The following is a 27,854-nucleotide window of genomic DNA, read 5'->3' as shown; positions in this document are numbered from 1 at the left end:
GATTATCGCTGTTCATTATCTCTTCTATATTGGACTATGAGGGGGAGAACTGGATATTTTTGGTGCCTTCCCTCACAGTGAATTCTGCTGTGGGGGGACGTTTCATGTTGATTTCTATAGTGTACTGTTTCTGTGTCTTTTTTCTTTTTCTCTTTTTTCTCTTTTTTTTTATTTGTATGGATTTATTGCATTGATCTGTTCAATTAATTTAATCAATCTCTGTAAAGCACTTTGGTTCAAATACTGGTTTTGTTGAAAAGTGCTATATAAATAAATATTATTATTATTATTATTATTATTATTCTCTTGTAGCCCTGTGTAGCAAAGTGTAAAAAACCCCTGGATAGCCGTGGATGGAGCATCAGAAGTCAGACGCCCAGATGGGAGAAACCTGGAGAGAGGAGCCCGTCTTCCAGAATCCAGCAGTAGTCTCCCAGTAGGAGAAACTTAGTCAGAGGAGCCAATCTCCCAGGGGTGAGAAATGGCCAGAGGAGCCAGTCTCCTAGATGCCTTCTAGTCCCCAGAAGCCTAGCTAGACGAGACATGGGAGCCAGTCTCCCAGTCGCAGCTGAAGGCAGTTGAGAGAGGCCCTCTGCTAGAATTAAGTGTACATCAGGGGAATTGATAAACAAAGTGAAAAGGGGGAGATGTATGATCTGAAGAATGATGATAAACAAAGAGATGTGATTTCTTGCTACGTTATGTAATAAATGTAATATGTATATAATGTAAATACAAGTGCCTGTAACATTTTAAAGTAAAGAGGGAGATGTGATGTCTGATGTCTTTGCAATCAATGTAACAGAAACTCGTGCATGAACCTCGTGACTGAGATCAAGCGACCTTCAAGATAAAAGGCAGTGATTGCAGAATAAACGTGCTCTTGCTCTGGAACACAAACCCGGTGTGGACATGTCCCCTTTGTGCTAGTCACAACTGAGCCTTATCTCAGACGAGAATACCTTACAGGGGGGGACAGAGTGGGGGGGGGGGGGGGGGGGGGGGGGGGGGAGAGGGGAGAGTGTAGAGGAGAGAGAGAGTGGGGAAGCAGAGAACCAGAGGTGGGGTGGGGGGAAAAGAGAGAGGGGGGGGGGAAGAGAGTGGGGGGGGAGAAAAGAGAGGGGGGGGGGGGGGGAAAGAGAGAATGGGAGGGTAGAGTGGGGGGGGAAGAGAGTGGGGGGGGGAAGAGAGTGGGGGGGAAGAGAGTGGGGGGGGGGGGGGTGGGTGGGGGGGAAAGAGAGTGGGGGGGGGGCAGTGGGGGGGGGGAAAGAGAGTGGGGGGGGAAAAAGAGAGTGGGGGGGGGAGGAAAGAGAGTGGGGGGGCAAAAGAGAGTGGGGGGGGGGGAAGAGAGTGGGGGGGAAGAAGAGTGGGGGGGAAGAGAGTGTGGAGAGAGTGGGGGGGGAAAGAGAGTGGGGGGGGAAAAAGAGAGTGGGGGGGGGAAAAAGGGAGTGGGGGGGGGAAAGAGAGTGGGGGGGGGAATCCAGTGGGGGGGGGGAAATAGTGGGGGGGGGGAAAGAGAGTGGGGGGGAAAGAGAGTGGGGGGGAAAAAGAGTGGGGGGAAAGAGAGTGGGGGGGAAAATAGAGTGGGGGGGAAAAAGAGAGAGTGGGGGGGGAAAAGAGAGTGGGGGGGAAAAAGAGAGTGGGGGGGGGAAAGAGAGTGGGGGGGGGGAAGAGAGTGGGGGGGGGAAAAAAGAGAGTGGGGGGGGGGGGGATAGAGCAGGGGAAAGAACGAGAGGGGGGAGGCCTGAGGGGGATGGAGGCCCGGGTCGAGCCGAGTACCAGACTTGAGCCGAGGACCGGACTCGAGCCGACGCGCAGCTATGATCTTTGGTCTTCAGTCGATGTGCCGACTTTTGAATAACGAGGGGGTGGGGAGAGAGGAAAGAGAGGTGGGGGGCACGAGCTGATGGCAGGCAGGCAGATCCAGTGTGACGCCATGAGCGAAAAACAGGCTTTTTGATTTCAAAGTATTATTGGATTTACGAGAAATAAAGGATGACATTTTCAGATAAGGCGACTTCAGACTCCAGGGGGTAAATCTCTACTGGAAAAAGTAAAAAATTTACAGTTAGCGCGTCGTTTTTTTTGAGAAGATGTGACAACCCACAACAAATAAACACACACACACATCCACAATCAGAGTTTTAATAGTTAATAGATATGGATGGATATAGATAGAAGATATAGATAGATTGATGTGTGTGTGTATTATGTTTGCAGGCCTGTAACGCAAGTACCACAATAAATTGAAAAGTATTGTGGACGGAGCCCATACCATCACACAAACCAACCTCCCTTCTATTGACTCCATTCACACTTCATGTTGCCAGCAGCATAATCGAAGACCAGTCTCAACCCAGACACTCCCTCTTCATCCCTCTCCCATCAGGGATGTGTGAAAACACACAACCTCCAGATTCAGTGACAGTTTCTTCACAGCTGTCATCAGGCACCTGAACCATGCTACCAACTAGAGTAGTCCTGAGCTACCAACTAGAGTAGTGCTGAGCTACCAACTAGAGTAGTCCTGAGCTACCAGCTACCTCAGACACTCTTTAATCGGTCCTTACTGTGCACTGAACATTATTCCTTTTATCCCGTATCTGCACACAGTGGATGAATCTGTACAGTTTTCAGCTGACTGGATAACACGCAACAAATGCCTTTCACTGTACCTTGGTACACATGACAAAGTAAGATTTTCATTGTTCTGTTGTTAGTACATATGACAATTAAACACTCTTGACAAGCTTGATCTTAGAATGGAACCACTTTCTTGGGTATCTATCCAATGGCTACAGGACATGAGGAGTACAAGATAGAAAACACAAAACAATGCGGGTCTTGAAACTGACTTTATTAAAAATAAGTATATTTAACAGTTGGAGTCACATTTAGTCCATTAGGATGTGGACAGGATTTAGATAGAAATACTGTACATCTTCACTCAGTCAAAGAGAAAGACATCATCAGAACATACATTTGGTTCTTCGATCTAATGGCTGAGTAGATCAGTCAAGGCAACAACTTTGCTCCCCACCGTGCTCTGTTTCTTCTCTACAGTTGCAGTTAATCCAGCATAGCACCATGGGGCAGCAAAATTAAATGCCAGTAATTTGTGAGGCTTCCAGTCCCCTACACAAGTCGCATCTCACCGTCTCTCATTGACGAACGTCTTTGCAAACGTTCAATGGAACTTTTCGACGATGGCATAAGGAATGCCCAGAGGCAGTTTATTACCATTTATTACTTCAATTTAGCTTTACTCAAAGAATCCTAAATTCAACCTAATGTGGTGAGAATTAACATTATAGTTTCACCTCGCAGGTACTGAATAGAGTTCAGTTGAAACCACTCATTTGAAACTAGCGCCAGCTGGGAAATTATGAATAGTCGTCTATTAAATTTAATGGTTATTTGCTCACCTTTCTTGAGGGTGAAGATTTAGAATTTTAAATGTTAAGGACAAGTTATTTACATTGAAATACACTAGAGCATCTACATTTCATTTTGGCCATACAAAAATTATATTTAATAAGTAATCCCGTGAGGCACTCAACTGGAAAAGTTGAGCAAAGCACACAAACTATTTTCTTTTTAAAAAAAACATCAGGTGCAACATGAAATGCTACATCTTTTTCCCCCACCCGGTCAGGCCCAATGTTTCTGTCTGAATCACAACTCGGATTAATATAAACTTGCATTTTATACCTCTGCTGTGTTGAAGTTGAAAGTAGTGTTTTTTGTGGAATATATGCAATAATTAATAATAAAAATCAAATTTGAAAACTCAAGGTGATGTTAACACTGAAACTAAAATGTGCTATGTTGCTAATCGGAATTTAGTTGGTTAGAAACAACATTTAGTAAATTGGCGACAAACACACGACATTTCCTTGATGTAAACTAAGCTAATCAATGTTTGGGGAGGAGTGGGGAAATCACCAAAAGAAGATTAAACCTCTAAGATGAACAAAGTTGAAGCATTGAACCATGCTCCCCTCAAGATTCTGTCAACACTAAAGTCGGCAAGACACTTTAAAGAAACAAAATACTACTTGGTCAGTTTTGTGCAAATCTATCATTGAGAGGTTTGCGTGGTCTTCCGTCTTGTGGCCAAATCTTGCAAGCACACAGCAGCACAAAAGGCTTCCAAGGACTGTAGTGGAGTGGTACATGTACTAAGGGGGCCAGGGCAGACTGCTGTGGTATGGAGATACAGTCACCAACTGGTGCAACACAAAGTGCAAGCACATCTGCCCCAGATGTTGCTTCTTCACTAGACTTTGGAAGCAAACACACATGCGGCTCTCAGTAAAATCTTTCACACCGATTACTTTCATTCTGCTTTACTAGGTGCCTTGTTATCGCTCGGGGCAACATGTTGATTTGCAGAACATTGGCCAAGTAAGTGTGGTGTGTAATAAAGTAAGGTTTATAAAATAGCTACTCACGGTGGTGCCTTGTAAGAATTACAGCAACAGCAACAACAAAAATCTAACCACAGGTGAAACCGACTTGCATTCATATTTGCATTCATATTTGATGTGCCTTTTCAATTTTACTATATACTTCTCTGTACACAAGTCCATTACTGTAGCACTAAAGCGATAGAGAAAAATACATCAAGAACTTCATCTAATAGTTGAAATCTGTTGAATTTTGCTATTAGCAAATACTTATATATGTGACTGCACAGAATCTCTCAGCTCACATATTGGACCCAACTGGAAGAATAAGGGATCTGTGTTTAAATTCATAACTTCACCCTTGTTCTTTGGCGTGCACTGTTCAGTTTCTCTGCAGCTTCAACTTTCACATAATTGCTGTACAATAACCATATCAGAGACTGCGAATGCTTGTGTAAGCCTCTCTGTGCACCCATTCTGTTCGCTGTTGTTTACATTATTGTCGACCTGCAGTGGCCACAAATCAAGTGGTAATAGCCACAGAAAACATGGAGAGTACACTATCGCCAATGAAAGATCTCTTTCACAGAGCATGTATTCCACCGGTCTATGAAACAGATAAGCCTCGGGTCAGGAACACATGCATCCTTTTGTTTTCAGCAGCCCAGCAGCATGAAATGACAGCAATTCATCTCCTCGTGACTGGTCTTACTCGCGCTGTTCCCCGGGAAATATTTTGCGTCTCTCAGTAAGCCAGGGAATTTAGCATCTTGAAATGGAGTCCAGATTGTGGAGCGGAGAAAGGCATGGTTTCACCTTGCAAAGAGTGAAGTGCTTCTGTCATTTCCTTTGGCACACTCAATTTCCCACCATCCGCAAGTCAGAGAAACCAAAACAAAAAGAAAAGAGATAAACTGAATGTGACGTTAAGTGCATGCACTGATTTTCTCTGCGATTGGTCCACCGGTGACGTGCATCAGCTGGGATTGCCGTCTGTCCACAGGGTCAAGTCTTTCAAGTAAATTGCAGGTGTGTCTCTGTCTGCCAATGGTCCTGCTTTCCCCCAAGCTCCTGCCCGGCGAGGTGGAGCAGGCAGTGGTCTGCTACCCACTGCACACAGCAGTCAATTTGTACCAGTTCACCGTCTCCACGCTCAAGTCAAACTCCTTCAGAGTTAACGTAATGCCACCAAGGTAAACGTTTTCACGCAAGGACTCTGCGCTTAAAACACTTAGTTGCAATTCCTTCTGCTGGAGCGATTCTTTACTGTATCCACTGTACACCAACTGTGGGGGAGAAAAAAAAACAGGCATTCAGCATAACTCTGCATTCTGTGCATCTGAACCCCTAGTTCATAGCAGTGGAACCACAAACTAGAGGGTGAATTTTCCCAATGAAGACCCTTCAGCATCAGTTGAAAAACCTCCGTGATGTGTCCACATGTTTTCTTCGCATTAGATTTCATGATTAGACTTGAGATAGAGTGAGGAAAACAGGCCCTTCGGCCCACTGAGTCTGCACCAACCAGCGATCACCCTGTACACCAGCATTATCCAACACAGTAGGGACAATTTACAGAAGTCAATTAAAGTGCAAACCTGTGCGTCTTTAAGATGCGAGAGGAAACTGACAGCGCCATCCAGCTATCGGGGCGTCATTTACTCCGAGCGGACAGGACATCAGACTCTGGTAAGACCAGAGGGGGGGGGGGTCTGTGCATTTATGTAAACAAAGCATGGTGCACGGACTCCACCATCATCGAGAGTCACTGCTCAGCTAACCTTGAATTCCTCTTGGTTAGATGCAGACCGTTCTATCTGCCCAGAGAGTTCACCTCCACTGTTGTGACTGCAGCCTATATCCCTCCTGATGCTAATGCCAAGCTTGCAATGAAAGAGCTGCATACTGCCATTAGCAAACAACAGACGCACAACCCCGAGGCAGCCTTCATTGTTGCGGGTGACTTCAATCACTCCAACCTGAAGACTGTACTCCCCAAATTCCACCAACATGTATCCTTCCCCACTAGAGTAGACAAGACACTGGACAAAGTCTACACCAATATGGCTGAAGCTTACAAAGCCATCCCCCTCCCCCACCTTGGTCAGTCTGATCACGTCTCATTGTTCCTGCTCCCTAAGTACTCCCCACTCATCAGACGGGTTAAACCAACTGTAAGGACAGTTAAAGTCTGGTCAGAGGAAGCGGACTTCACACTTCAGCAGTGTTTTGGAAACACTGACTGGAAGGCGTTTGCAGCCCAGGCCACCCTTGACTCTCACACGGACATTGATTCCTATACATCCTCTGTTCTGGACTTTATAAACTCCACCATCAATAGTGTCACCTCCCTCAAACAGGTGACCATATACCCGAATCAGAAGCCATGGATGAACAGCGAGGTCAGGCTACTGCTGAAAGCACGGGACACCGCTTTCAGGTCAGGCGATGCTCGAGCCTACAGTTCATCCAGGGCTAACCTGAAGAGGGGCATCAGGAAGGCCAAGCATTGCCATAAGCTCAGGATTGAGGAGCACTTCAACAACAACTCCGACCCCCGACGCATGTGGCAAGGCATCCAGGCCATCACGGACTACAGACCCTCCAACATCACCCCCACATCCAGCGACGCCTCCTTCCTTGAGGAGCTGAATCACTTCTATGGCCGCTTCGACAGGGACAATCTAGAGACAGCCATCAAGGCTGTGCTACCTGCCGATCACCAACCCCTCACACTCACCCCCTACGACGTGTACGTGGCACTGAGTAGGACTAATGCACGTAAGGCTGCTGGCCCTGACGGCATCCCTGGGCGCGTGCTCAGTGCCTGTGCTGCGCAGCTGACAGACGTCTGGACTGACATCTTCAACCTGTCACTTGCCCAAGCAGTTGTCCCCACTTGCCTTAAAGCCACCTCCATCGTGCCAGTGCCAAAACACTCCACTGCGGCAAGCCTCAACGACTTCCGCCCAGTTGCACTTACCCCCATCATCACCAAGTGCTTCGAGAGGCTGGTCCTGGCACACCTCAAAAGCTGCCTACCCCCCACACTGGATCCCTATCAGTTTGCCTATCGCAAGAACAGGAGTACGGAGGATGCCATCTCAACGGCACTTCACTCCGCCCTCTCCCACCTTGACAACAGAGACACTTATGTAAGAATGCTGTTCATCGATTACAGCTCAGCATTCAACACCATTATTCCATCAAAACTGATCACCAAACTCGGTAACCTGGGCATCGACCCCTCCCTCTGCAACTGGATACTGGACTTTCTAACCAACAGACCCCAGTCTGTGAGGTTAGACAAGCACACCTCTTCAACCCTCACCCCTGAACACGGCGTCCCTCAGGGCTGTGTGCTGAGCCCCCTCCTCTACTCCCTCTTCACCTATGACTGCACACCTGTACATGGTACTAACACCATCATCAAGTATGCAGATGATACAACGGTGATTGGCCTCATCAGCAACAACGATGAGCTGGCCTACAGGGAGGAGGTCCAGCACTTAGCAGCATGGTGCGCTGACAACAACCTGGCCCTTAACTCCAAGAAGACCAAGGAGCTCATTGTAGACTTCAGGAAGTCCAGAGGCGGCACGCACACCCCCATCCACATTAACGGGACGGAGGTGGAACGTGTTTCTAGCTTCAGGTTCCTGGGAGTCAACATCTCCGATGACCTCTCTTGGACCCACAATACCTCTACTCTGATCAAGAAGGCTCATCAGCGTCTCTTCTTCCTGAGAAGACTGAAGAAGGTCCATCTGTCTCCTCAGATCCTGGTGAACTTCTACCGCTGCACCATCGAGAGCATCCTTACCAACTGCATCACAGTATGGTATGGCAACTGCTCTGTCTCCGACCGGAAGGCATTGCAGAGGGTGGTGAAAATTGCCCAACGCATCACCGGTTCCACGCTCCCCTCCATTGAGTCTGTCCAAAGCAAGCGCTGTCTGCGGAGGGCGCTCAGCATCGCCAAGGACTGCTCTCACCCCAACCATGGACTGTTTACCCTCCTACCATCCGGGAGGCGCTACAGGTCTCTCCGTTGCCGAACCAGCAGGTCGAGGAACAGCTTCTTTCCGGCCGCTGTCAATCTACTAAACAACGTACCTCGGTGACTGCCAATCACCCCCCCCACGGACACTTATTATTTATTTTTTTAATTCAAAATCGTTTGCTATGTCGCTCTTCAAAGGAGATGCTAAATGCATTTCGTTGTCTCTGTACTGTACACTGACAATGACAATTAAAATTGAATCTGAATCTGAATCTGAATCTGAAACCGTAGCACCTTGCGAAAACCCACATGGTCACAGGGAGAACGTGCAAACTCCACACACACAGCACCTGTAGTCAGGATTAAGCCCATGTCTCTGGCGCAGTGAGGCAGCAACTCTACTGCTGTGCCACCTCACAGAATAAGTGATTCCAGTACAGTTGGAACTTGATGTACAAGTTCAGTATTACTTTGTAAACTTAATTCAGACAGTCTCTGAATCCCCCTGTGAATGTGTGGGATTCCTCTGGTACCCTCCCATATCTCAAATGTATGCAGGTTTGTAGGTTAATTGGCCTCTACAAATTTCCCCATGTGTCAGGAATAGACATGAAAGTGGGATAACACAGAACTTGTGTGAATGGGTGATACATGATTAGTGTGGACATGATAGGCTTAAGGGCCTGTTTCCACGCTGTATTTTTCAAAAATCATTTACTGGTGAGAGATTTGTTTGAACCACAAACTGGTATTTGAAAAATAAGGAAAAGGGGTTGGCACAACTAGGTTTAGTTTAGAGATACGACAGGGAATGTTGATAGTAGACATACATCATGAAAACAGGCCCTTTGGCCTATCGGGTGCATGGTGACCATAGATCACCCATTCACACAAGTTCGATGTTATGCCACTTTCGCATCCATTTCCTGCACACAAGGGGCAATTCACAGAGGGACAATTAACCTACCAACTCACATTTCTGCGGGATGTGGGAGGAGACCAGAGCACCCAGAGAAAACCCACGCAGTCCCAGGGAGAATGTGCAAACACCTCACAGACACCACCCGAGGTCGGGATCGAACCTGGGTCTCTCTCGCACTGTGAGGCAGCAGATCTACCCGCCGCGATCAGAAATTGCCAACTGGTTCACCATCAGTATGAAGCAAAGAAAAACCCCTTGCTTAACTTTTGGTACAGCAACTACTCCAGAACTACTAATGCAGAGGCCAAAAGTTTCCTCCCAAGCAGACAAGATAATGCAAAAGTAGTGCTCATTATTTTAAGGTGGCTTTTGTGCCTCACCAGGGCATCGCACTTTTTACAATGAGGGAAGGTTTTGTACCAGTCACTTGTCTTAAGTGAAATTCTCCTCCTTGCACAAATTCATCAGAAGTTCTGTATGTCATCCACAATTATTGTTACTGCTTTTTAAAGGAGAGGCATAGTGGTGCAGCGGTAGAGATGCTGACACAGACAGGTTAGGTCCTGACTATGGGCACTCTCTGTACAAAGTTTGTACCTTCTCCCTGTGACGGTTTTCTCCGGGTGCCCCTGTTTGGTCATAGAGTGAAACAGTGTGGAAACAGGCCCTTTGGCCCAACTTGCCCACATCATCCAACATGTCCCAGCTACACTAGTCCCACCTGCCTGCATTTGGCGACAGATAGCACAATGGGCTAAGAGTTCGGCTGGCAACCGGAAGGTAGCCGGTTCAAATCCCGCTTGGAGTGCATACTGTCGTTGTGTCCTTGGGCAAGACACTTCACCCACCTTTGCCTGTAATGGAATGTACGGCGGCAGGCGCGGGCACACCGCGACGCCCTGTGTCTCCCTTTCAAGGGAGATGCTAAAAATGCATTTCGTTGTCTCTGTACTGTACACTGACAATGACAATAAATTGAATCATTTCATTTCATTTTTTTTTTTGGTCCATATCCCTCCACACTTGTGATATCCATGCACCTGTTTAACTATTTCTTAAATATTGGGATACTCCCAGCCTCAAATACCTTCTCTGGCAACTTGTTCAATACACCCACCGTTCAGTTGTGTAAAAGTTACCGTTCAGATTCGTATTATATTTTTTCCTTCATCTTAAACCTTTGTCCTCTGGTCCTCAATTCACCTACTCTGGGCAAAAGACTCTGCATCTACCAGATTCTATTCCTCTTATGATTTTATACACCTCGATAAGATCACCCATCATCCTCCTGCGCTCCATGAAATAGAGTCATAGCCTACTCAATCTCTCCCTATAGCTCAGATCCTCTAGTCCTGGCAACATCCTTGTAAATCATCCTTCCACCCTTTCCAGCTTGACAACATCTTTCCTGTAAAACGGTGCCTAGAACTGAACGCAATACTCCAAATGGGGCCTCATCAAGGGCTTATACAACTGCAAACATGACCTACTCAGTACTGCCTGATGAAAGCCAATGTGCCAAATGCCTTTTTGACCACCATATCTACCTGTGGCCCCACTTTCAAGGAACTATGCACCTGTACTCCAAGATCCCTCGGCTCTACAACACTCTCGAGAGCCCTACCATTCACTGTATAGGTCCTGCCCATGTTAGACTTCCTATATTACAGTCTCTGTATTAAATTCCATCAACCATTCCTGAAGCCACCTAGCCAATCGATCAAGATCCTGCTGCAATGTTTCACAACCATCTGCCCATGGAAGTTTGCAGGTTAATTGGCTTCATGTAAATTGTCCCTAGTGTGTAGGATAGAACTAGTGTGAAGGGGCGATTGTTGGTCGGCTAAACGGCCTGTTTTCACGCCGCATCTCCGAAATGAAACCATTCTTCAGAATCCATCAGCTTGGTCAAAACATAAGCTTTCTCAAAGGGATTCCAAGTTAAAGCCAAAAATCGACAAAATCGGGATGTTCTTGTGGATTAAATGCTGATGATGCTCACCATTTCATTGTAGGTTGGGTTTTGTGTTTTCCTTGACACCTTTGTTTTGTGCTTTGTTACTTTGTGTGGATCAGGCAGCAAATAAGTTTTGACGTAAGGATTTGGGTCGGCCCCGTCCTCAGTGACCTAGAGTCAAAATATGAAATTAAGTTTTGAACAAAAAACCCAAGACCAACGCTAAGTGTTTATTCAGTTTAAAAAAGTTTACATCACATGGCTACGAGGACACCACACCGCGTATTTCTGGTACGGTAACCTGAATTGGAATAGTGGGACAAACTTGGATTGTTCTCTCTGGAACATTGGAGGTTGAGGGGAGATCATTGTGACACGGATAGACAGGGTAGACAGTCAAAACCTTTTTCTCCAAGGGTGGATATGTTAAAGGATAGAGGGTATAGCTTTAGGGTAAGTGGGGCAACGTTTAAAGGAGATGTGCAGGGCAAGGGGTGTTGGAGGCAGCTTTCCAAAGTGGTGTTTAAGAGATTTTTAGATTAGCACACGCAGGGAATGGGGGGGATATGGATTATGTGCAGGCAGAGGAGATTAGTTTAACAGCATCATGTTCGGCACGGACATTGTGGGCCAAAGGGCCTATCCTGTCCTGTACCATTCCCTGTTCTAAATACCAAGGTTTAACCTTTTTGCATTACTTTGAAAGGCACAGAGAATAACCAAGATAGAGGTCTCGAGGAGAGAAATAAAGAAAGTAATGAGAAGGGGTGGATGCACACAAGGTAAGAGAGAAAGGTGCGTTTGAAAGGCAGGCAGCTCAAAGGTTCAATGGTCTTTTATTGTCACGTGTACCATTTAAGGTACAGTGAAACTCGATTTACCATACAGTCATACCATACAGAAAAAGCAACAAGACACACAACTACATAAAAGTTAACATAAACATCCACCACAGCAGATTCCCCACTGTGATGGAAAGCAATAAAGTCTAATCTTCTCCCCTCTTTATTCTCCCGCGGTCAGGGGCAGTCGTGGCGGTCGAAGCTCCTGCAGCTTGGAGCTCCCAAAGTCGGTCCCTAACCAGGGGCCGCAAGCTCCAAAGTTAAAAATCCGCAGGCTCTCGCGGTTGGAGCTCGGACATCAATCCCTGTCAGGGACCGCCAACTGCCGATGTTAGGCCGCAACCCCCTCACCACATAATACAAAAGCTAAAGAACACTGAAACATTCATTTAACACAAACCAAAGAAACAACAGAGAAGGAAAAGGACGAGACAGACTGCTGGCGAGGCTGACATTACAGAGCCACCCGGTGGTGAGGAGAGTGTGAGAGTTGATAGAGGGGGGGGGGTCACAGTTAGAAAGTGCAGACAAGAGAGGGGCGAGAGAGCAACTGGATCCGGGGGAGAGAATCAGGGGGGCCTCCAGGTCGGCTGCAGGAGTCACCCTCCCCCGGGAGATAATGGCTGAAGATGACCGTACAAGGAACGGCAGTTCACAGGCTTTTGTGGCCACTGCAGGTGGGACAGTAAAATGGTGCCATGGCGACTCTTGCACATCCACTCAGTGGGCTATTTATTCTGTACACTCTGTACTGAGCGGGGTGATTGTGTTGATCTGTGGGGACAGCCTTGCTGAGCAGTTTGCAAAGTATTTCACGGTACCTGGTTCATGTGATAATAAAGAAACCAATGACCTTTGAGAAAAGGCCAATTTCCAATTTCCAACCTCGATTTGGTGAAATCTACGGGACACCGATTCTGCAGTTGTGCATAAATGCAGGAAGTGGGCTGGACAGTCAACGCATCGAGCATAATTACCACTTACCAGGTCTCGTATGTGCATTACCATGATGAATAGAGTGCTGTTCCTGTAGGAAATGGACAGTTTTACTTCTCCACCCACTTGGCCCGTGGGAGCTGATGGTGGCACTATTTCTGTGCAGATACAAATTTTAAAAGGTTTTTAATTACCCAGAGAGAAAGTACACAGTAAATCATTAAACATATAGTTTAAATGGAGAGATGGGTGACGTTGAGCCAAGTCCCATCTTCAGACCGGAACAAGGGTCTCAACCTGAAACGTCACCCATCCCTCTTCTCCAGAGATGCTGCCTGTCCCACTGAGTTACTCCAGCATTTTGTATCTATCTTCCATGTTCATAAGTGATAGGAGCAAAATTAGGCCATTCGGCCTGTCGTCTACTCCGCCGTTCAATCATAGCTGATCTATCTCTCCCTCCCAACCCCATTCTTCTGCCTTCTCTCCATAACGCCCGACACCCATACTAATCAAGAATCTATCCATCTCTGCCCTAAAGATATCAATAGACGGCCTCCATAGCTTTCTGCGGCAATGAATTCCACAGATTTACCACAATGTAAACCAGCATCTGCAGTTTCTTCCTAAAGATTTAATTTAGTTTATTTTAGAGATACAGCGTGGAAACGGGAATCTGCACAGCCCAGCAATCACCCTGTACTCGAACACTGTACTACACAGACAATTCTTAGCCAGGCCAATTAAACAACAAACCTGTACGTCTTTGGAGCGTGGGAGTAAACTGTAGCACCCAGAGAAAACCCACGCGGTCACAGGGAGAATGTACAAACTCTGCAGACAGCGTTCGTAGTCAGGATCGAACCCGGGTCTCAGGAGTCGCAAGGTAGTAACTCTACCGCTGCGACACTGTGCCACCCCAAAATCAATGATATCTGCCCCAAATCACCTTCTACCTCAAATTAACTTTAATTAGAACTGGTTGCAGACAGGAAGCAAAGAGTAAGAATTAACGGGTCCTTTTCAGAATGGCAGGCAGTGACTAGTGGGGTGCCGCAAGGTTTGGTGCTGGGACTCCAGTCATTTACAATATATATTAACAATTTAGACGAGGGAATTAAATGTAACATCTCCAAGATCGCGGATGACACAAAGTTTGGTGGTAGAGTGAGGATGCTATGAGGATGCAGGGTGACTTGGACAGGTTGGGTGAGTGGGCAGATGCAGTATAATGTGGATAAATGTGAGGTGGCAGGAACAGGAAAGCAGATTATTTGAATACTGTCAGATTAGGAAAAGGACTTGACTTGACTTCATCCGTACACTCTGCGCTCTGCTACTTGTTGCACCACTTACACCTACTCCACTTTCTGTAGCTTTACTCACTCTGTCCACAAGAGAGTGCAATTGGCATTTTGTACGGAGACTCAGAAACAGTAGATGCTGGAATCTTGAGCAAAACAATGTCATGTCATTCCCTCTTCCCCCCTCTTCCACCATGCAGGACAATAGACAATAGGTGCAGGAGCAGGCCATTCGGCCCTTCGAGCCAGCACTGCCATTCAATGTGATCATGGCCGATCATCCACAATCAGTAACCCATTCCTGCCTTCTCCTCATATCCCCTGACTCCGCTATCTTTAAGAGCCCTATCTAGCTCTCTTAAAAGTATCTAGAGAACCGGCCCCCACCGCCCTCTGAGGAGAATTTAACAGACTCACAACTGTGTGAAAAAGTGTTTCCTCATCTCCGTTCTAAATGGCTTACCCCTTTTTCGTAAACTGTGGCCCCGATTCTGGACTCAACCAATATCGGGAACACAAATCCTGCCTCTAGCGTGTCCAAACCATTAATAATCTTATATGTTTCAATAAGATCCCCTCTCATCCTAAATTCCAGAGTGTACAAGCCCAGCCGCTCCATTCTCTCAGCATATGACAGTCCCTCCATCCCGTGCGAACTCGGTGGGCCTAAGGGCCTGTTTCCGTGCTGTATCTAAATCTAAATAAAATCTAAAGTAACCCAGGAGCGGCGTCTGGGTCGGACGTTTGCAAGAAACCGGTGTCTTTTCATACAAATCACGATTGCAAATTGGATTTCAAGCAACCAAGTAGTTTAACAGGTTGTAACACATCAGTGGATATGGTAACAAGTCGTATGGAATTTCACAATGACAGTATACACGTTGAGGCTTGTTATGTTACTACATAGAGCATCCACAAATGTTAACATACGCCATGGGTTTCAGTATTAGGGGTCATGGGGAGAAGATTTTCTTTTCTTTAGTCAGAGGAATTCTTTAGTCAGAGGGTGGTGAATCTGTGGAGTTCTTTGCCACAGAAGGCTGTGCAGGCCAAGTCAGTGGATATATTTATGGCACAGATAGATTTGTGATTCGCACAGATGTCAGAGGTTATGGGGAGAAGGCAGGAGAATGGGGTTGAGGGAGAGATAGATCAGCCATGATTGAATGGCAGAGTAGACTTGATGGGCCGAACAGTCTAATTCTGCTCCTATCACTTATGAACACTCTCATAAGCAGACGACAAACCAATGATGTTCCAGCTGTATAGAATGTTATTCACAATACCTGAAGGCTTGGCTATTCCATCTATTCCCTCGGCCTTTTCATCCCGGCTTAGTGGATGGAAAAAGGTGTAGATGAGATCACACTGAAAAAGATAAAACGCAGAGATCAATGGGTTAATAGGTTTAGGTTTATTATCGTCACATGCACTGAGGTACAGTGACAAGTTTTATTTTGCATGCTGTCAATAAAATCAGATCATACTGTATAATCATGCCAAACTATGTACAATCGGTAGACCAGAGAGATTTGAAAGGGCTGGGTGATTGCATCAGATGATGGTGGTTTCTCATCTGGGACCAGCGCACAGAGTCACTACGCTTCAGAAGTATCGTAGTTTAGTTTGACAGCTTTTTCAGAAACAGACCCTTCAGCCCATCGCGTCCACGCCGACCATCGATCACCCGTTCACACTAGTTCTATGCTATCCCACTTTCTTATTCACTCCCTACACACTGGGGGCAATTTACAGAAACCAATTAACCTACAAACCCGCATGTCTTTGGGATGTGGGAGGAAACTGGAGCACCCGGAGGAAACCCACGCAGTCACACAGAGAATGTGCAAACTTCTGAGGTCAGGATCGAAACAGGTCTCTCGCACTGCGAGTCATAATTCAGAACAAAACTTTATTGACCATTTTAGGAGTAAGAGTGCGGGGAGAAAAAATATAATTTTTGATGGTTTAAACCAGTTATCTGACAGCCAGTCTGACGAAGGGTCCTGACCCGAAGTGTCACCTATCCATATTCTCCAGAGATGCTGCCTGGCCCGCTGAGTTCTACACTACTTTGATTTTTTTGCAGTTACTTGTGTCTCCTCTTCACTACGCCCAGACTGCTGTTTGGTGTGAAGAGCTTTGTTAGTGATCCCCATCCCACTCCATCCTTACATCAGCCACTTCAGTGGAGCTGCTCATCAGACACTGCACATAATTGTTCAGCTCCACCTTCCTCTTAGAGGCCACGTCCTTGATGTGTGTTCGGCCAAGGACCACTTTGTTGGGGAAGCTGGGGGAGAAAGAACAAAGATTCAATGATACATAATTGCCATGTGTACCCGGGTGCAGTGAAAGGCTTTGTTTTGCATTCCACCCGGTAAAATCGTACCGCAGACTTCACAGAGGCAGTACACAAAGAGTGTGCATTCCACACCTACCCTGGCAGCTTCCACAGTGGGAAGAGGATGCCCAGCTTGTTGTGTAGCTCCTGGAATTCATCAAAGGTTCTGAAGATGAACACTGGAGCGATCTGCCCATCCCGCAGGATCCTCACCACATAGATCTGGAAGTAAGAGTGAGAGTCATTGAGGCACACAGCACAGAAACAGGCCTGCTTGCCAATGCCAACCAACATGCCCCATCTAAGCTAGTCCCATCTGCCCACATTTCACTCATAACCCTCTAAGCCTTTCCTATCCATGTACCTGTCAAAATGCTTCCGCAATAACGACTTCTCCCGCCCGAGTTGCGGGGTTGAGGATGACCCGGAGCGGGGCCTTATATCGCCCAGCGCGGCTTTAAATGGCCACGGGACTTGCTAGCGCCCGCCGGGGGCTCCAACATCCAAGACCCAGAGCGTGGCCTTGCATCGCCCAGCGCGACTTTAATGGCCACAGGATTTGACCTATTGTCTATCTTATTTACCATCGCCCGCCGGGGGCTTTGACTTTGACATCGGGAGGAGAATGGGCAGTGCAGGGGAGAGATAAGACTTTGCCTTCTATCACAGTGAGGAGGAGATTCGCTGTGATGGATGTTTGTGTAAATTGTGTTGTGTCTTGGTTCTTCTTGTTTGTATGACTGCAGAAACCAAATTTTGTTTGAACCTCAATGAGGTTCAAATGATAACAAATAAATTGTATAATTGTATTATAGTGATCAAAATGATGACCATTATTTCCAAGTACCTGTCAAAGTGCCTTTTAAATGTTACTGGACGATGTGGGATCTGCTGGGGGGGGGGGGGGGACACGGGGGGACACGTGGGGGAGGAGGGGGACGCGCATAGGGGCGCATGGGAGGGGGGGCGCGGGGAGGAGGGGGATGCATGGGGGAGAAGGGCGCGTGGGGTGTGTGGGGGAAAAGTTCCCCTCAGGTTCCTATTAAATCTTCCTCCTCTCACCTTAAACCTCTGGTTCTTGATTCCCCTTAAAGACACAAAGTGCTGATTAACTCAGTGGGCCAGGCAACATCTCTGGAGTGCATGGATGGGTGACATTTTGGGTCATGGCCCTTCTTCAGACTTTGATTCCCTTCCTTGGACAAAAGACTGTGCATTCACCCCGTCTACTCCCCTCATGTGGAGAAATAGGTGGAGGGAGAAATGTAGACAGAAGAAATGTAAATCAGTCATGATCCATGGCGGAGCAGACTCAATGGGTCGAATGGCCAAACTGTTCCAATGTTTTATGGTCTAATGGTCTAACACTTTTCCCAATACCACCAATATATGCCTCATCAGGACATGGTACAATGTTTGGGGGAAATCACCTCTAACTCTCGTCTAGATTCTGTTCTGAAGATGCAAACCTGTTGTAATCGGCAGGACTGAATGATTGAAGATTGCCTGCAGCTTGGATCAACGTTGATGGAATCCATAGCTGCACCAAAGCCGCCTTGTACTCACATAGTACTTGTCAGGGTTGTACCGCTTCTGGTAGCTGTACACGGTCACCTCTTTGATTCGCCCGTCCTGCTTCAGCGAGTAGGTTTTGGGAGAGAAGGTGAGGATGGCTTGCTCATTGGAGGGTAGTCCGGAAAACCGTAGCTGAGCCAGGTTGTGGATGAGGAAGTTAAACTTGGTGGCCATACTGCCCAAGCTCGACTCAATCAGTCTGGCGGAGAAAAGGGTTTCAAAGAAAATCGTTACATGATTATCTATTTCCTTAGTGCTCAGTGTACGTAAACATTTCATCGTTCTGTCTACTCCCGAGTCTTGCCTCTATTCTGTGCTATTTAATACGAGCCTAATACGGCAACTGACTGAATCATAATTCATTTAGGGCGGCACGGTGTAGAGTTACTGCTTCACAGCGCCAGTGACCCTGGTTCGATCCTGGCCCCGGGTGCTGTCTGTACAGAGTGTTTACCTTCTCTCTGTGACTGCATGGATTTTGTCCGGGTGCTCCAGTTTCCTTCCACACTTTTCTCCAGTGAATAAATCCACATGGTCGGTCACAGGGAGAACATGCAAACTCCATACAAACAGCACCCCAGGTCAGGATCGAACCTGGCTTTCTGGCGCTGCGAGGCAGCAACTCGACAAGCATAGGGGGATAATCTTGAACTTGAACTGTGGCCAGTACGGTCACTGCAGACTCCTACTGTTTGAGTTTTGAGAGTGTGTGGATTCACTTCTTCACCTGGTGAAAAAAATCGTGGCTTCGGCATCAGTGGTCTGGGGCTGCAGGGCGTCTTGGACGTACTTTAAATCCTGTATGTTGGTGAGCTCTGGTAATCCAGAAGACAGCATCTGGAAGTAAAAGTCACAGTTAATGCATGATAAACACCAGCAGACAACCATCACACAAACCAACCTCCTTTCCACTGACTCCATCTACGCTTCACGCTGCCTCGGCAAGGCCAGCAGCAGAATCAAGGACCATCAGTCTCACCCCGGCCACTCCCTCTTCTCCCATCTCCCATCAGGCAAGAGGTAAAAAAGTGCGAAAACGCACACCTCGGGGAACAGTTTCTTCCCAGCTGTGATCAAGCAATTGAACCAAGCTACCAACAACTAGAGAGCTGAGATACTACCTACCTCATTGGAGACCCTCGGACTATCTTTGACCAGACTATTCTCTTCATCCTGTATCTGTACACTGTGGATGGCTCAATTGTAATCATGTATGATCTTTTGCTGATTGGTTTGCAAGCAACAAAAGCTTTCCACTGTACCTCAGTACATGTGACAATAAATTAAATTCAGGAAGAAGAAAACAATCTTGTCCTGGCAACATCTCGTAAATCTTCTCTGTACCATTTCCAGCTTGACAACATCTTTCCCATAACATAACTTACAAATGATTACAATTCCTCTTTAAAAAAAAAGGGCCTTTTCCTACCTCCTGTGCCCACACCTCTACTTTTAGTCTGAAGAAGGGTTCCAACCCAAAACGTCACCCATCATCATTCCCACAGAGATGCTGCCTGACCCACTGAGTTACTCCAGCAAGATGTGTCCATCTTATTACAATTCTCATAATGTTTCAGTGGAAGCACTCACTACATCGTGTATTAAGTTATTAATATGGAAGAAGGTATTTAAAGTGTGAAATCACAAAAGTAAAATAAAAATGAATAGAGAAAGATATGGGGAGACAGCCAGAACCTTCTTCCCAAGGTGGAAATATCCAACACAAGAATGCATAGCTATAAGGCGAGTCATAGTCATAGGGTCATGGGGTGATACAGTGTGGAAACAGGCCCTTCATAGAGTCATAGAGTGATACAGTGTAGAAACAGGCCCTTAAGCCCAACTTCTCCACACTGGCCAACATGTTCCAGCTACACAAGTCCTGCCTGCCCACGTCCCTCCAAACCTGTCCTATCTATGTACCTGTCCAACTGTTTCAGTTTGTTCCATACACCCACCACCCTTTGTGTGAAAAAGGTTACCCCTCAGATTCCTATTCAATCTTTCCCCCTTCACCTTAAACCTATCTCCTCTAGTCCTTGCTTCCCCTACTCTGGGGAAGAGACTCAGTGCATCAACCTGATCTATTCCTCTCATGATTTTATACACCTCTATAAGATCACCCCACATCCTCTTGTGCTCCAGGGAATAGAGTCCCAGCCAACTCAACCTCCCCCTATAGCTCAGACCTTCTAGTCCTGGCAACATCTCGTAAATCCTCTCTGTACCATTTCCAGCTTGACAACATCTTTCCCATAACATGGTGCCCAGAACTGAATACAATATTCTAAATTCGGCCACTTCAATGTTTTGTACAACTGCAACATGACCTCCCAACTTCTATACTCAGAAAGGGGCAAAGGTTTAAAGGAGATGTGCAGGGCAAGATTTATTTTTACACTGAAGTTGGTGAAGGCCTAGAACCCATTGCCAGGGGTGTTGGTGGGGGCAGTGCAGGGAATGGAGGAATATGTACAGGCAGATGAGATCAGTTTAACTCAGCATCATGTTCAGCATGGACATTGTGGGCCTGTTCCTGTGCGGTGCTGTTCCAAGTTCTATGTGTAGCAGTACATAAATATAAAGAAAAACAGAGTTTGCTATTTTTTTAAATAAGTAATGTTTTACTGTTTTGTTCCTTAAAAATATAACTTCCAGTTACTGCAGTGATGTCATGGTAAACAGAATAAACTTTTAGTTAAACCGCAACTTCTGCAGATATTTTGGCAGGACAAATCAAAATAGGACGTACATGGTAAATGGTAGGGAATTGAAGAATGCAGGTGAACAGAGGGAACTGGGAATAACTGTGCACAGTTCCCTGAAAGTGGAATCTCATGTAGATAGGGTGGTAAAGAAAGCTTTTGGTGTGCTGGCCTTTATAAATCAGAGCATTGAGTATAGAAGTTGGGATGTAATGTTAAAATTGTACAAGGCATTGGTGAGGCCAATTTTGGAGTATGGTGTACAATTTTGGTCGCCTAATTATAGGAAAGATGTCAACAAAATAGAGAGAGTACAGAGGAGATTAACTAGAATGTTGCCTGGGTTTCAGCAACTAAGTTACAGAGAAAGGTTGAACCAGTTAGGGCTTTATTCTTTGGAGCGCAGAAGGTTAAGGGGGGGACTTGATTGAAGTCTTTAAAATGATGAGAGGGATAGACAGAGTTTACGTGGATAAGCTTTTCCCACTGAGAGTAGGGAAGATTCAAACAAGGGGACATGACTTGAGAATTAAGGGACAGAAGTTTAGGGGTAACATGAGGGGGAACTTCTTTACTCAAGAGAGTGGTGGCTGTGTGGAATGAGCTTCCAGTGAAGGTGGTGGAGGCAGGTTCGTTTTTATCATTTAAAAATAAATTGGATAGTTATATGGACAGGAAAGGAATGGAGGGTTATGGTCTGAACGCAGGTGTATGGGACTAGGGGAGAATACGTGTTCGGCACGGACTAGAAGGGTCGAGATGGCCTGTTTCCGTGCTGTAATTGTTATTATATGGTTATATTCACAAGGTAATGCATTTCTCAAAACTTGAATCTTCCCATTTCTAGTGAAATCTCATGAAAGAACCTCAGAATAGACAGTACTGGGTAATGATCAATGCAACTGTTGATACAAAATTAATGCTGAATAAATCTAAAACAGTGCAACAGAAAGAAACAAAGTGCAGTACGGAATAACTGAATGAGGTAGAGTTTAGAGTACGACACAAAGTGCTGAAGGAACTCAGCGGGTCAGGCAGCATCTCTGGAGAATCGCCTATCCATGATCACCAGAAAATAAATCGCCTATCCATAATCTCCAGAGACGCGGCCTGACCCCTGAGTTACTCCAGCACTGTGTCGTATTTGGTACACCTTGTTTCCTCATGCACGTTGATATTCTGCTCCCATTCAAACTGGGACGAGTTGGGCCAAAGGGCCTGTTCCCATGCCTCATCATTCTATGAATCTCAGTGAGCTGTTAAAAACAATGTTCTTCCAGCATTTCTTCTAATTTGCTGAACCCGAGATAGCTGCTCTATTCCACCTAATCTGACGGAGGGTCCCCAACCCGAAACATGGTCTGTCCATTCCCTCCGGAGACACTGCCTGACTCGCTGAGTTACTCCAGCACTTGGTGTTTTGCTCAGGATTGCAGCACCTGCGGTTCCCCATGTTGTTATTTTACTGAGGTGCTGCCTCAGCCGTGACAGACAGACAAACACAAAGATGGGGAGAGTACGTTACCAGTGAGAGGAGGTTGAGGAAGTGGTTGCCATGCTTGCGGATGAGATTGTATGACTGACAGCACAAGTCCACAAACAATTGGAACCGGCTGGTGGGCTTGTCCCCTCCGTTGATCACGTACGCCATGTCCGAGGTCAGCACGAATGGAGCGCGGTCTCTGACGGAGAAACAAGACCACGTTAGACCGCAAACCAACCTCCCTTCCACTGACATCATCGACCACACTGCCTCGGCAAAGCCAGCAGCAAGTCGCTCCCTGGCCGCTCCCTCTTCTCCCGTCTCCCATCAGGCAAGAGGTACAGAAATGTACAAACGCACACCTCCAGATTCAGGGACAGTTTCTTCCCAGCTGTTATCAGGCAACTGAACCATCCTACCAACAACTAGGGAGCAGTCCTGACCTCCCATCTACCTCACCCTCAGACTAACTATAAACCAGACTAACTTGCACTAAACGTTATTCCCTTTATCCTGTATCTGTACACAGTGGACAGTTTGATTGTAATCAGTCTTTTCGCTGCATGGATAGAACACAACAAAAAGCTTTTCATTGTACCTCGGTGCACGTAACAATAATAAGGTAAACTAAAATAGACTCATACGGAACAGAAACAGGCCCTTCGGCCCAACTGGCTCATGCCGACCAAGATGTCCTATCGACACTAGTCTCACCTACCGGTGTTTGGCCCATAATCCTCTAAGCCTCTCCTCACCAGGTACCTATCCAAATGTTTTTATAAATGCTGCATCAACTACCTTCTCTGGCAGCTCGTTGCATATACCCACCACCCTCAGTGTGAAAATGTTGCCCCTCAGGTTCCTATTAAATCTTTCCCCTCCCACCTTAAACCTGTCCTCTGCTTCTAGATTCCATGCAAAACAAGCAGACACTCTGTTTCATCCTACTGCTTATATCAAAATTTAAAAGAACCAGTACAGATAATTCTGGAACATGATTTTGATTGGGAACAAGAGAAGTACTTAAAATTATTTTGGAAATTGACATGCAGAAAAAAAGCTGCCTTGGTTTAGAGGGAAAAAAACTGTTTCCATAATACCTCCCTGCAGTAATCTGACTGACCATTGTTTCTCAAAAATACAGCTGCTACTTTAACCGTGAGTGGCCTTTAACATTGACATGCAATTGCTTACTCTTGTAGGTAACAACTGTGAGGCTATACAAATAAATATTCCTTTATCTGGTGCTGAGACAAAGCAGAGTCAATGGGTAGCCACTGCAATTATGAATTAACAACAGTTTTGAATTACTTTAATATTACAAGGAGTAAAAGGGAGAGCAGCTCAGAGTGAGTGGGAAAAGTCTGGTCTAAAGATATTGAATGGGTTGGAATGAAGAGGAAATGTACCTTTTGAAGCTTCCGAACATCTGTGCATGTCCGAGGAATTTGCCAAAGTCAATGTGGAACATGTGGCCACTGGAGCGCAACATAATGTTGTCATTGTGACGGTCACAGATGCCCAGCACATAGGTGGCCACGCAGCATCCTGCGCACGAGTAGATGAAGTTCTCCGACGCCTACGGGTTGAGCAATCAGACAGCACTCATTGAAACGTGTCAATAACACCACTGAATAACATCACCTCCCCTCTCCAAGCAAAATCTCCTCAACGTATGCCTACTGTGAAGGCAGGCACGGGTTATTGATTGGGGACGATCAGCCATGATCACAATGAATGGCGGTGCTGGCTCGAAGGGCCGAATGGCCTCCTGCATCTATTTTCTATGTTTCTAAGAGGTTCTCCTCCTCTCGCTGGGAGTCTGAAGAAGGGTCCCGACCCAAAACGTCACCTATCTACGTTCTCCAGAGATGCTGCCTGACCTGCTGAGTTACTCCAGCACTTTGTGTCTTTATCAGCATCTGCAGTTCTTTCTTTCTGCCTTAAATAATTCTCGGAATTGATAACCTGGCACAGTGGCACAGCAGGTAGAGCCGCTACCTCACAGCGCTAGTGACTCGGGTTCGATCCATGTGCCTATCCAAAAGTCTCTTAAACACCACTATTGTATCTGCCTTCACATCCCGTGGCTGCATGTTCCGGGCACCCACCACCCACTGTGTAAAAGAAGATTGGCTCATCAGAAATAAATCATCTTTGACTGAGAAACGCCCTGTGATGATTCCAGGTACTAAACCAATTTGAAATAAAATACATCAGGTGGAACCTCCCTCCTCCCCCTATCCTAAACCTCCCCACCACCCCATCAGCACCTCACCTTCTCGTATTCCTCTTCTGTGGGGTTGTATTTCCGAAGCCAATCAGCCAATGGTTTATCCTTGAAGGAGCCAGTAACTCCGTACTCAACTTGGATTTTCCGAAGAGTTTCTGAAGAGGGTACAAGTTCAACCATTCCTGCAGAGGGGAGTCAAGATTGCATGAAGAACAATCCCTAAACCCAGCACATCTCTTCCCTCTCAGTCTTGCCTTGAACGGGATAGGAAGCTTCTCAGTTTGTATACAAGCCTCTCTGGTTGCAAAAATACTCAGAGAGCATTCGGCAATTCATTCATGAATTCACTGCCACAGATGGCTGTGGAGGTCGTCAATGGATGTTTTAAAGTGGAGATTGGAGATTGTCAGAGGTTATGGGGAGAAGGCAGAAGAATGGGGTTGAGAGGGAAAGATAGATTAGCCATGATTGAATGGCAGAGTAGACTTGATGGGCTAATTCTGCTCCAGAAACTTATGAATATTTGATGGCTTTTGCTCACAACACAAACTTCAACTATGAACTATAGTCTATGGTTGCACCAAGCACTTTGGAGTTTTTGCACTACTATCAGGGTGATTAATTTATTGAATTTATGTTTATTATATATTTTGCCGATGTATTGAGTTTACAGGCCAGTTACGCTGCAGCAAGTAAGAATTCCATTGTTCCCTACGAATAACACACAGTCAAATATAACATACCTCTATCCTTGCCCGTGGAGATACACTTGAAGATGACCATGCGCAAGTCCAGTCCCTCCTGCAGCCAGATTTTGTCCATGATTTTGATCATCTGCAGTGCCAACATGTCTTGACGCATATCTTCCCCAACCTTGTGCAAGTAGAAAAATGAACAACGCAAATCTGTTTTTCCCCCAATTGTAGTCAAACTTGTATTTAACAATGGACTGCATTAACAGGAAAGCTGGTTTGTGACTAAGTTGATAACCAGGATTGGACATTGTTCTGCATGGACATTGTGGGCCGAAGGGCCTGTCCCTTTCTGTACTGTTCTACGACTCAAGTTCAAGCATCAAGGCTGAAATACTTCCACATGTAGTTTGGTTTACACATAAGGAACTGTGGATGATGGTTTACAAATAAAAAACAAGGTGCTGGAGAAACCTAAGGGGTCAGGCAGCATCTCGAGAGAACATGGAAAGGTGGCGTTTCAGGTTGGGAGCCTTGTTCAGACTAACCTGAAACGTCATCTCTCCACGTCCTCCAGAGATGCTGCCTGACCCGCTGAGTTACTCCAGCAGATGGTGTTTAGAGTCCACTGATGTATTTGCTACAGCTGACTTGGCAGTCCGATTTCTTCACTGTCTTCCACTTGCAATTTAAATAGTTTACTTTAGAGACGCTGCATGGAAACAGTTGCTTCAGCCCATCGGCTCCATGCTAGCCATTGACTACCCATTCACACTGGTTCTATGTTATCCCACTTTCTCATCCACTGTCAACTTGCCACACACCAGGGGCAATTTACAGAGGGCCAATTAACCAAAGAACCCGCACACATTTAGGACCTGGGAGGAAACCGGAGCACCCAGAGGAAACCCACGCAGTCACAGGGAGAACGTGCAAGCTTTACTCAGACAGTACCAGAGTACCTATTAAGGGTTTAGAGACGCTAGAGGCAGGAAACATGTTCCCGATGTTGGGGGAGACCAGAATCAAGGGCCACAGTTTAAGAATAAGGGGTAAGCCATTTAGAACGGAGATGAGGAAATACTTTTTCACACAGAGAGTTGTGTGTCTGTGGAATTCTCTGCCTCAGAGGGCAGTGGAGGCAGTTTCTCTGGATGCTTTCAAGAGAGTGTTCGATAGAACTCTTAAAGATAGCGGAGTCAAGGGATCTGGGGAGAAGGCAGGAACGGGGTACTGATTGTGGATGATGAGCAATGATCACATTGAATGGCGATGCTGGCTCGAAGGGCCGAATGGCCTACTCCTGCACCCATTGTCAGGATCTAAACAGCTGTCTGGTGTTGTGAAGCAGCAGATCCACAGCTGTGCTACTGCACCTGGGATAGGTCCAACTGCAAACACTAACTTACCTTGAACATGACATTGATTTCATCTCCCAGTGGGTCGGCATTGACCAGCGTTAACTTCAGTGGAACAGCGTTGGAGTTGAAGAAGGAGCAAGCCTACAGATAGAAAAGGAGGGAGGTTTATTATTATCATATGTACCTAGGTACAGTGAAAAGCTGTTATCAGGCAACTGAACCATCCCATCAACGACTAGAGAGCAGTCTTGAGCTTCTATCTACCTAATTTGAGATGCTCTAACTATCTGCGACTGGACTTTATCTTGCAATGTATATTATTCTCTTTAACCTGTATCTGTAAACGGCACGATTGTAATCATGTATTATCTTTCCTCTGACTGGATGACACGCAACAAAAAGCTTTTTACTGTACCTCATTACACGTGACAATAAACTAAACAGTGGAAAGCTTGGTTTTGCATGGCATCCAAATAGATAAAACTAAACAGAGACACAATCAAGTCAAACTCAAGTACAAGAAGTAGAATCAAACGGGAAGATACAGAGTGCAGAATATAGTTCTCAGCATTGTAGCGCATAATTCCAGGGACATGTCCACAATGAGGTAGAGGTGAATCAGACAGTGCCCTCCCTACCTTAAGGAAGGACTGTTCAGAAGCCTGATGACAGAGGGGAAGTGGCTGTTCCTGAGTCTGGTGGTGCACGCTTCAAGCCACTGTACCTTCTGCCCGCAGGGAGAAAGAGACCAGGGTAGGAGAGCACTTTGCAAAACAAATACAACATCCCACGAGCTAAAGAATGTTGAGGAGATGATGAGATGGTAGGCGGCGCGACTCTCGTCAGCAGCGGCCTCTGCAGCCCGTCTGCGTCTTTATTATTTTCTGTCTATGTTTTTATATAGTTTTTGTTATTTTTTGTTGGGGTGTGTGTGGGGGGGTGGGGGTGGGGGGGGAGGGAGGGGGTAACCTTTAATCTCTCCCTTTTCTTTGTCGGGTCTCCGTTGTCGTTGGGGCTGCAACGAGGAGCGGCCTCCAACAGGAGAAGGCCGGGGGCTCTGGTGCCGACGACTCACCTCACCGTCGCAG

The 27,854-nt window shown here is 46.3% G+C and overlaps 2 protein-coding genes across 4 annotated transcripts in view; both read right to left on the bottom strand.

Annotated features, from left to right (window-relative positions):
* The window catches only part of rps13 (ribosomal protein S13), a 319,891-nt gene that overhangs the window by 26,918 nt on the left and 265,119 nt on the right, over positions 1–27,854 (bottom strand). The gene's annotated exons all lie outside the window — the stretch shown is intronic.
* The window catches only part of pik3c2a (phosphatidylinositol-4-phosphate 3-kinase, catalytic subunit type 2 alpha), a 157,884-nt gene continuing 132,869 nt past the window's right edge, over positions 2,840–27,854 (bottom strand). For all 3 annotated transcript variants that reach the window (XM_055649867.1, XM_055649865.1, XM_055649866.1), the window contains exons 22-34: positions 26,815–26,907; positions 25,457–25,586; positions 24,759–24,895; positions 23,890–24,059; positions 22,523–22,679; positions 19,020–19,129; positions 18,284–18,491; positions 16,815–16,939; positions 16,549–16,666; positions 15,660–15,741; positions 13,118–13,227; positions 11,337–11,462; positions 2,840–5,695 (exon numbers count right to left, since the gene is read on the bottom strand). In XM_055649867.1, coding sequence (XP_055505842.1) covers positions 5,513–5,695; positions 11,337–11,462; positions 13,118–13,227; positions 15,660–15,741; positions 16,549–16,666; positions 16,815–16,939; positions 18,284–18,491; positions 19,020–19,129; positions 22,523–22,679; positions 23,890–24,059; positions 24,759–24,895; positions 25,457–25,586; positions 26,815–26,907 — 1,749 coding nt within the window. In that variant the 3' untranslated portion in view covers positions 2,840–5,512. The remainder of the gene's footprint in view (positions 5,696–11,336; positions 11,463–13,117; positions 13,228–15,659; positions 15,742–16,548; positions 16,667–16,814; positions 16,940–18,283; positions 18,492–19,019; positions 19,130–22,522; positions 22,680–23,889; positions 24,060–24,758; positions 24,896–25,456; positions 25,587–26,814; positions 26,908–27,854) is intronic.

The sequence above is a fragment of the Leucoraja erinacea genome, chromosome 18 (assembly GCF_028641065.1).
Source record: "Leucoraja erinacea ecotype New England chromosome 18, Leri_hhj_1, whole genome shotgun sequence".
NCBI lineage: Eukaryota > Metazoa > Chordata > Chondrichthyes > Rajiformes > Rajidae > Leucoraja > Leucoraja erinaceus.
This window is presented reverse-complemented; position numbering and strand designations above follow the sequence as displayed.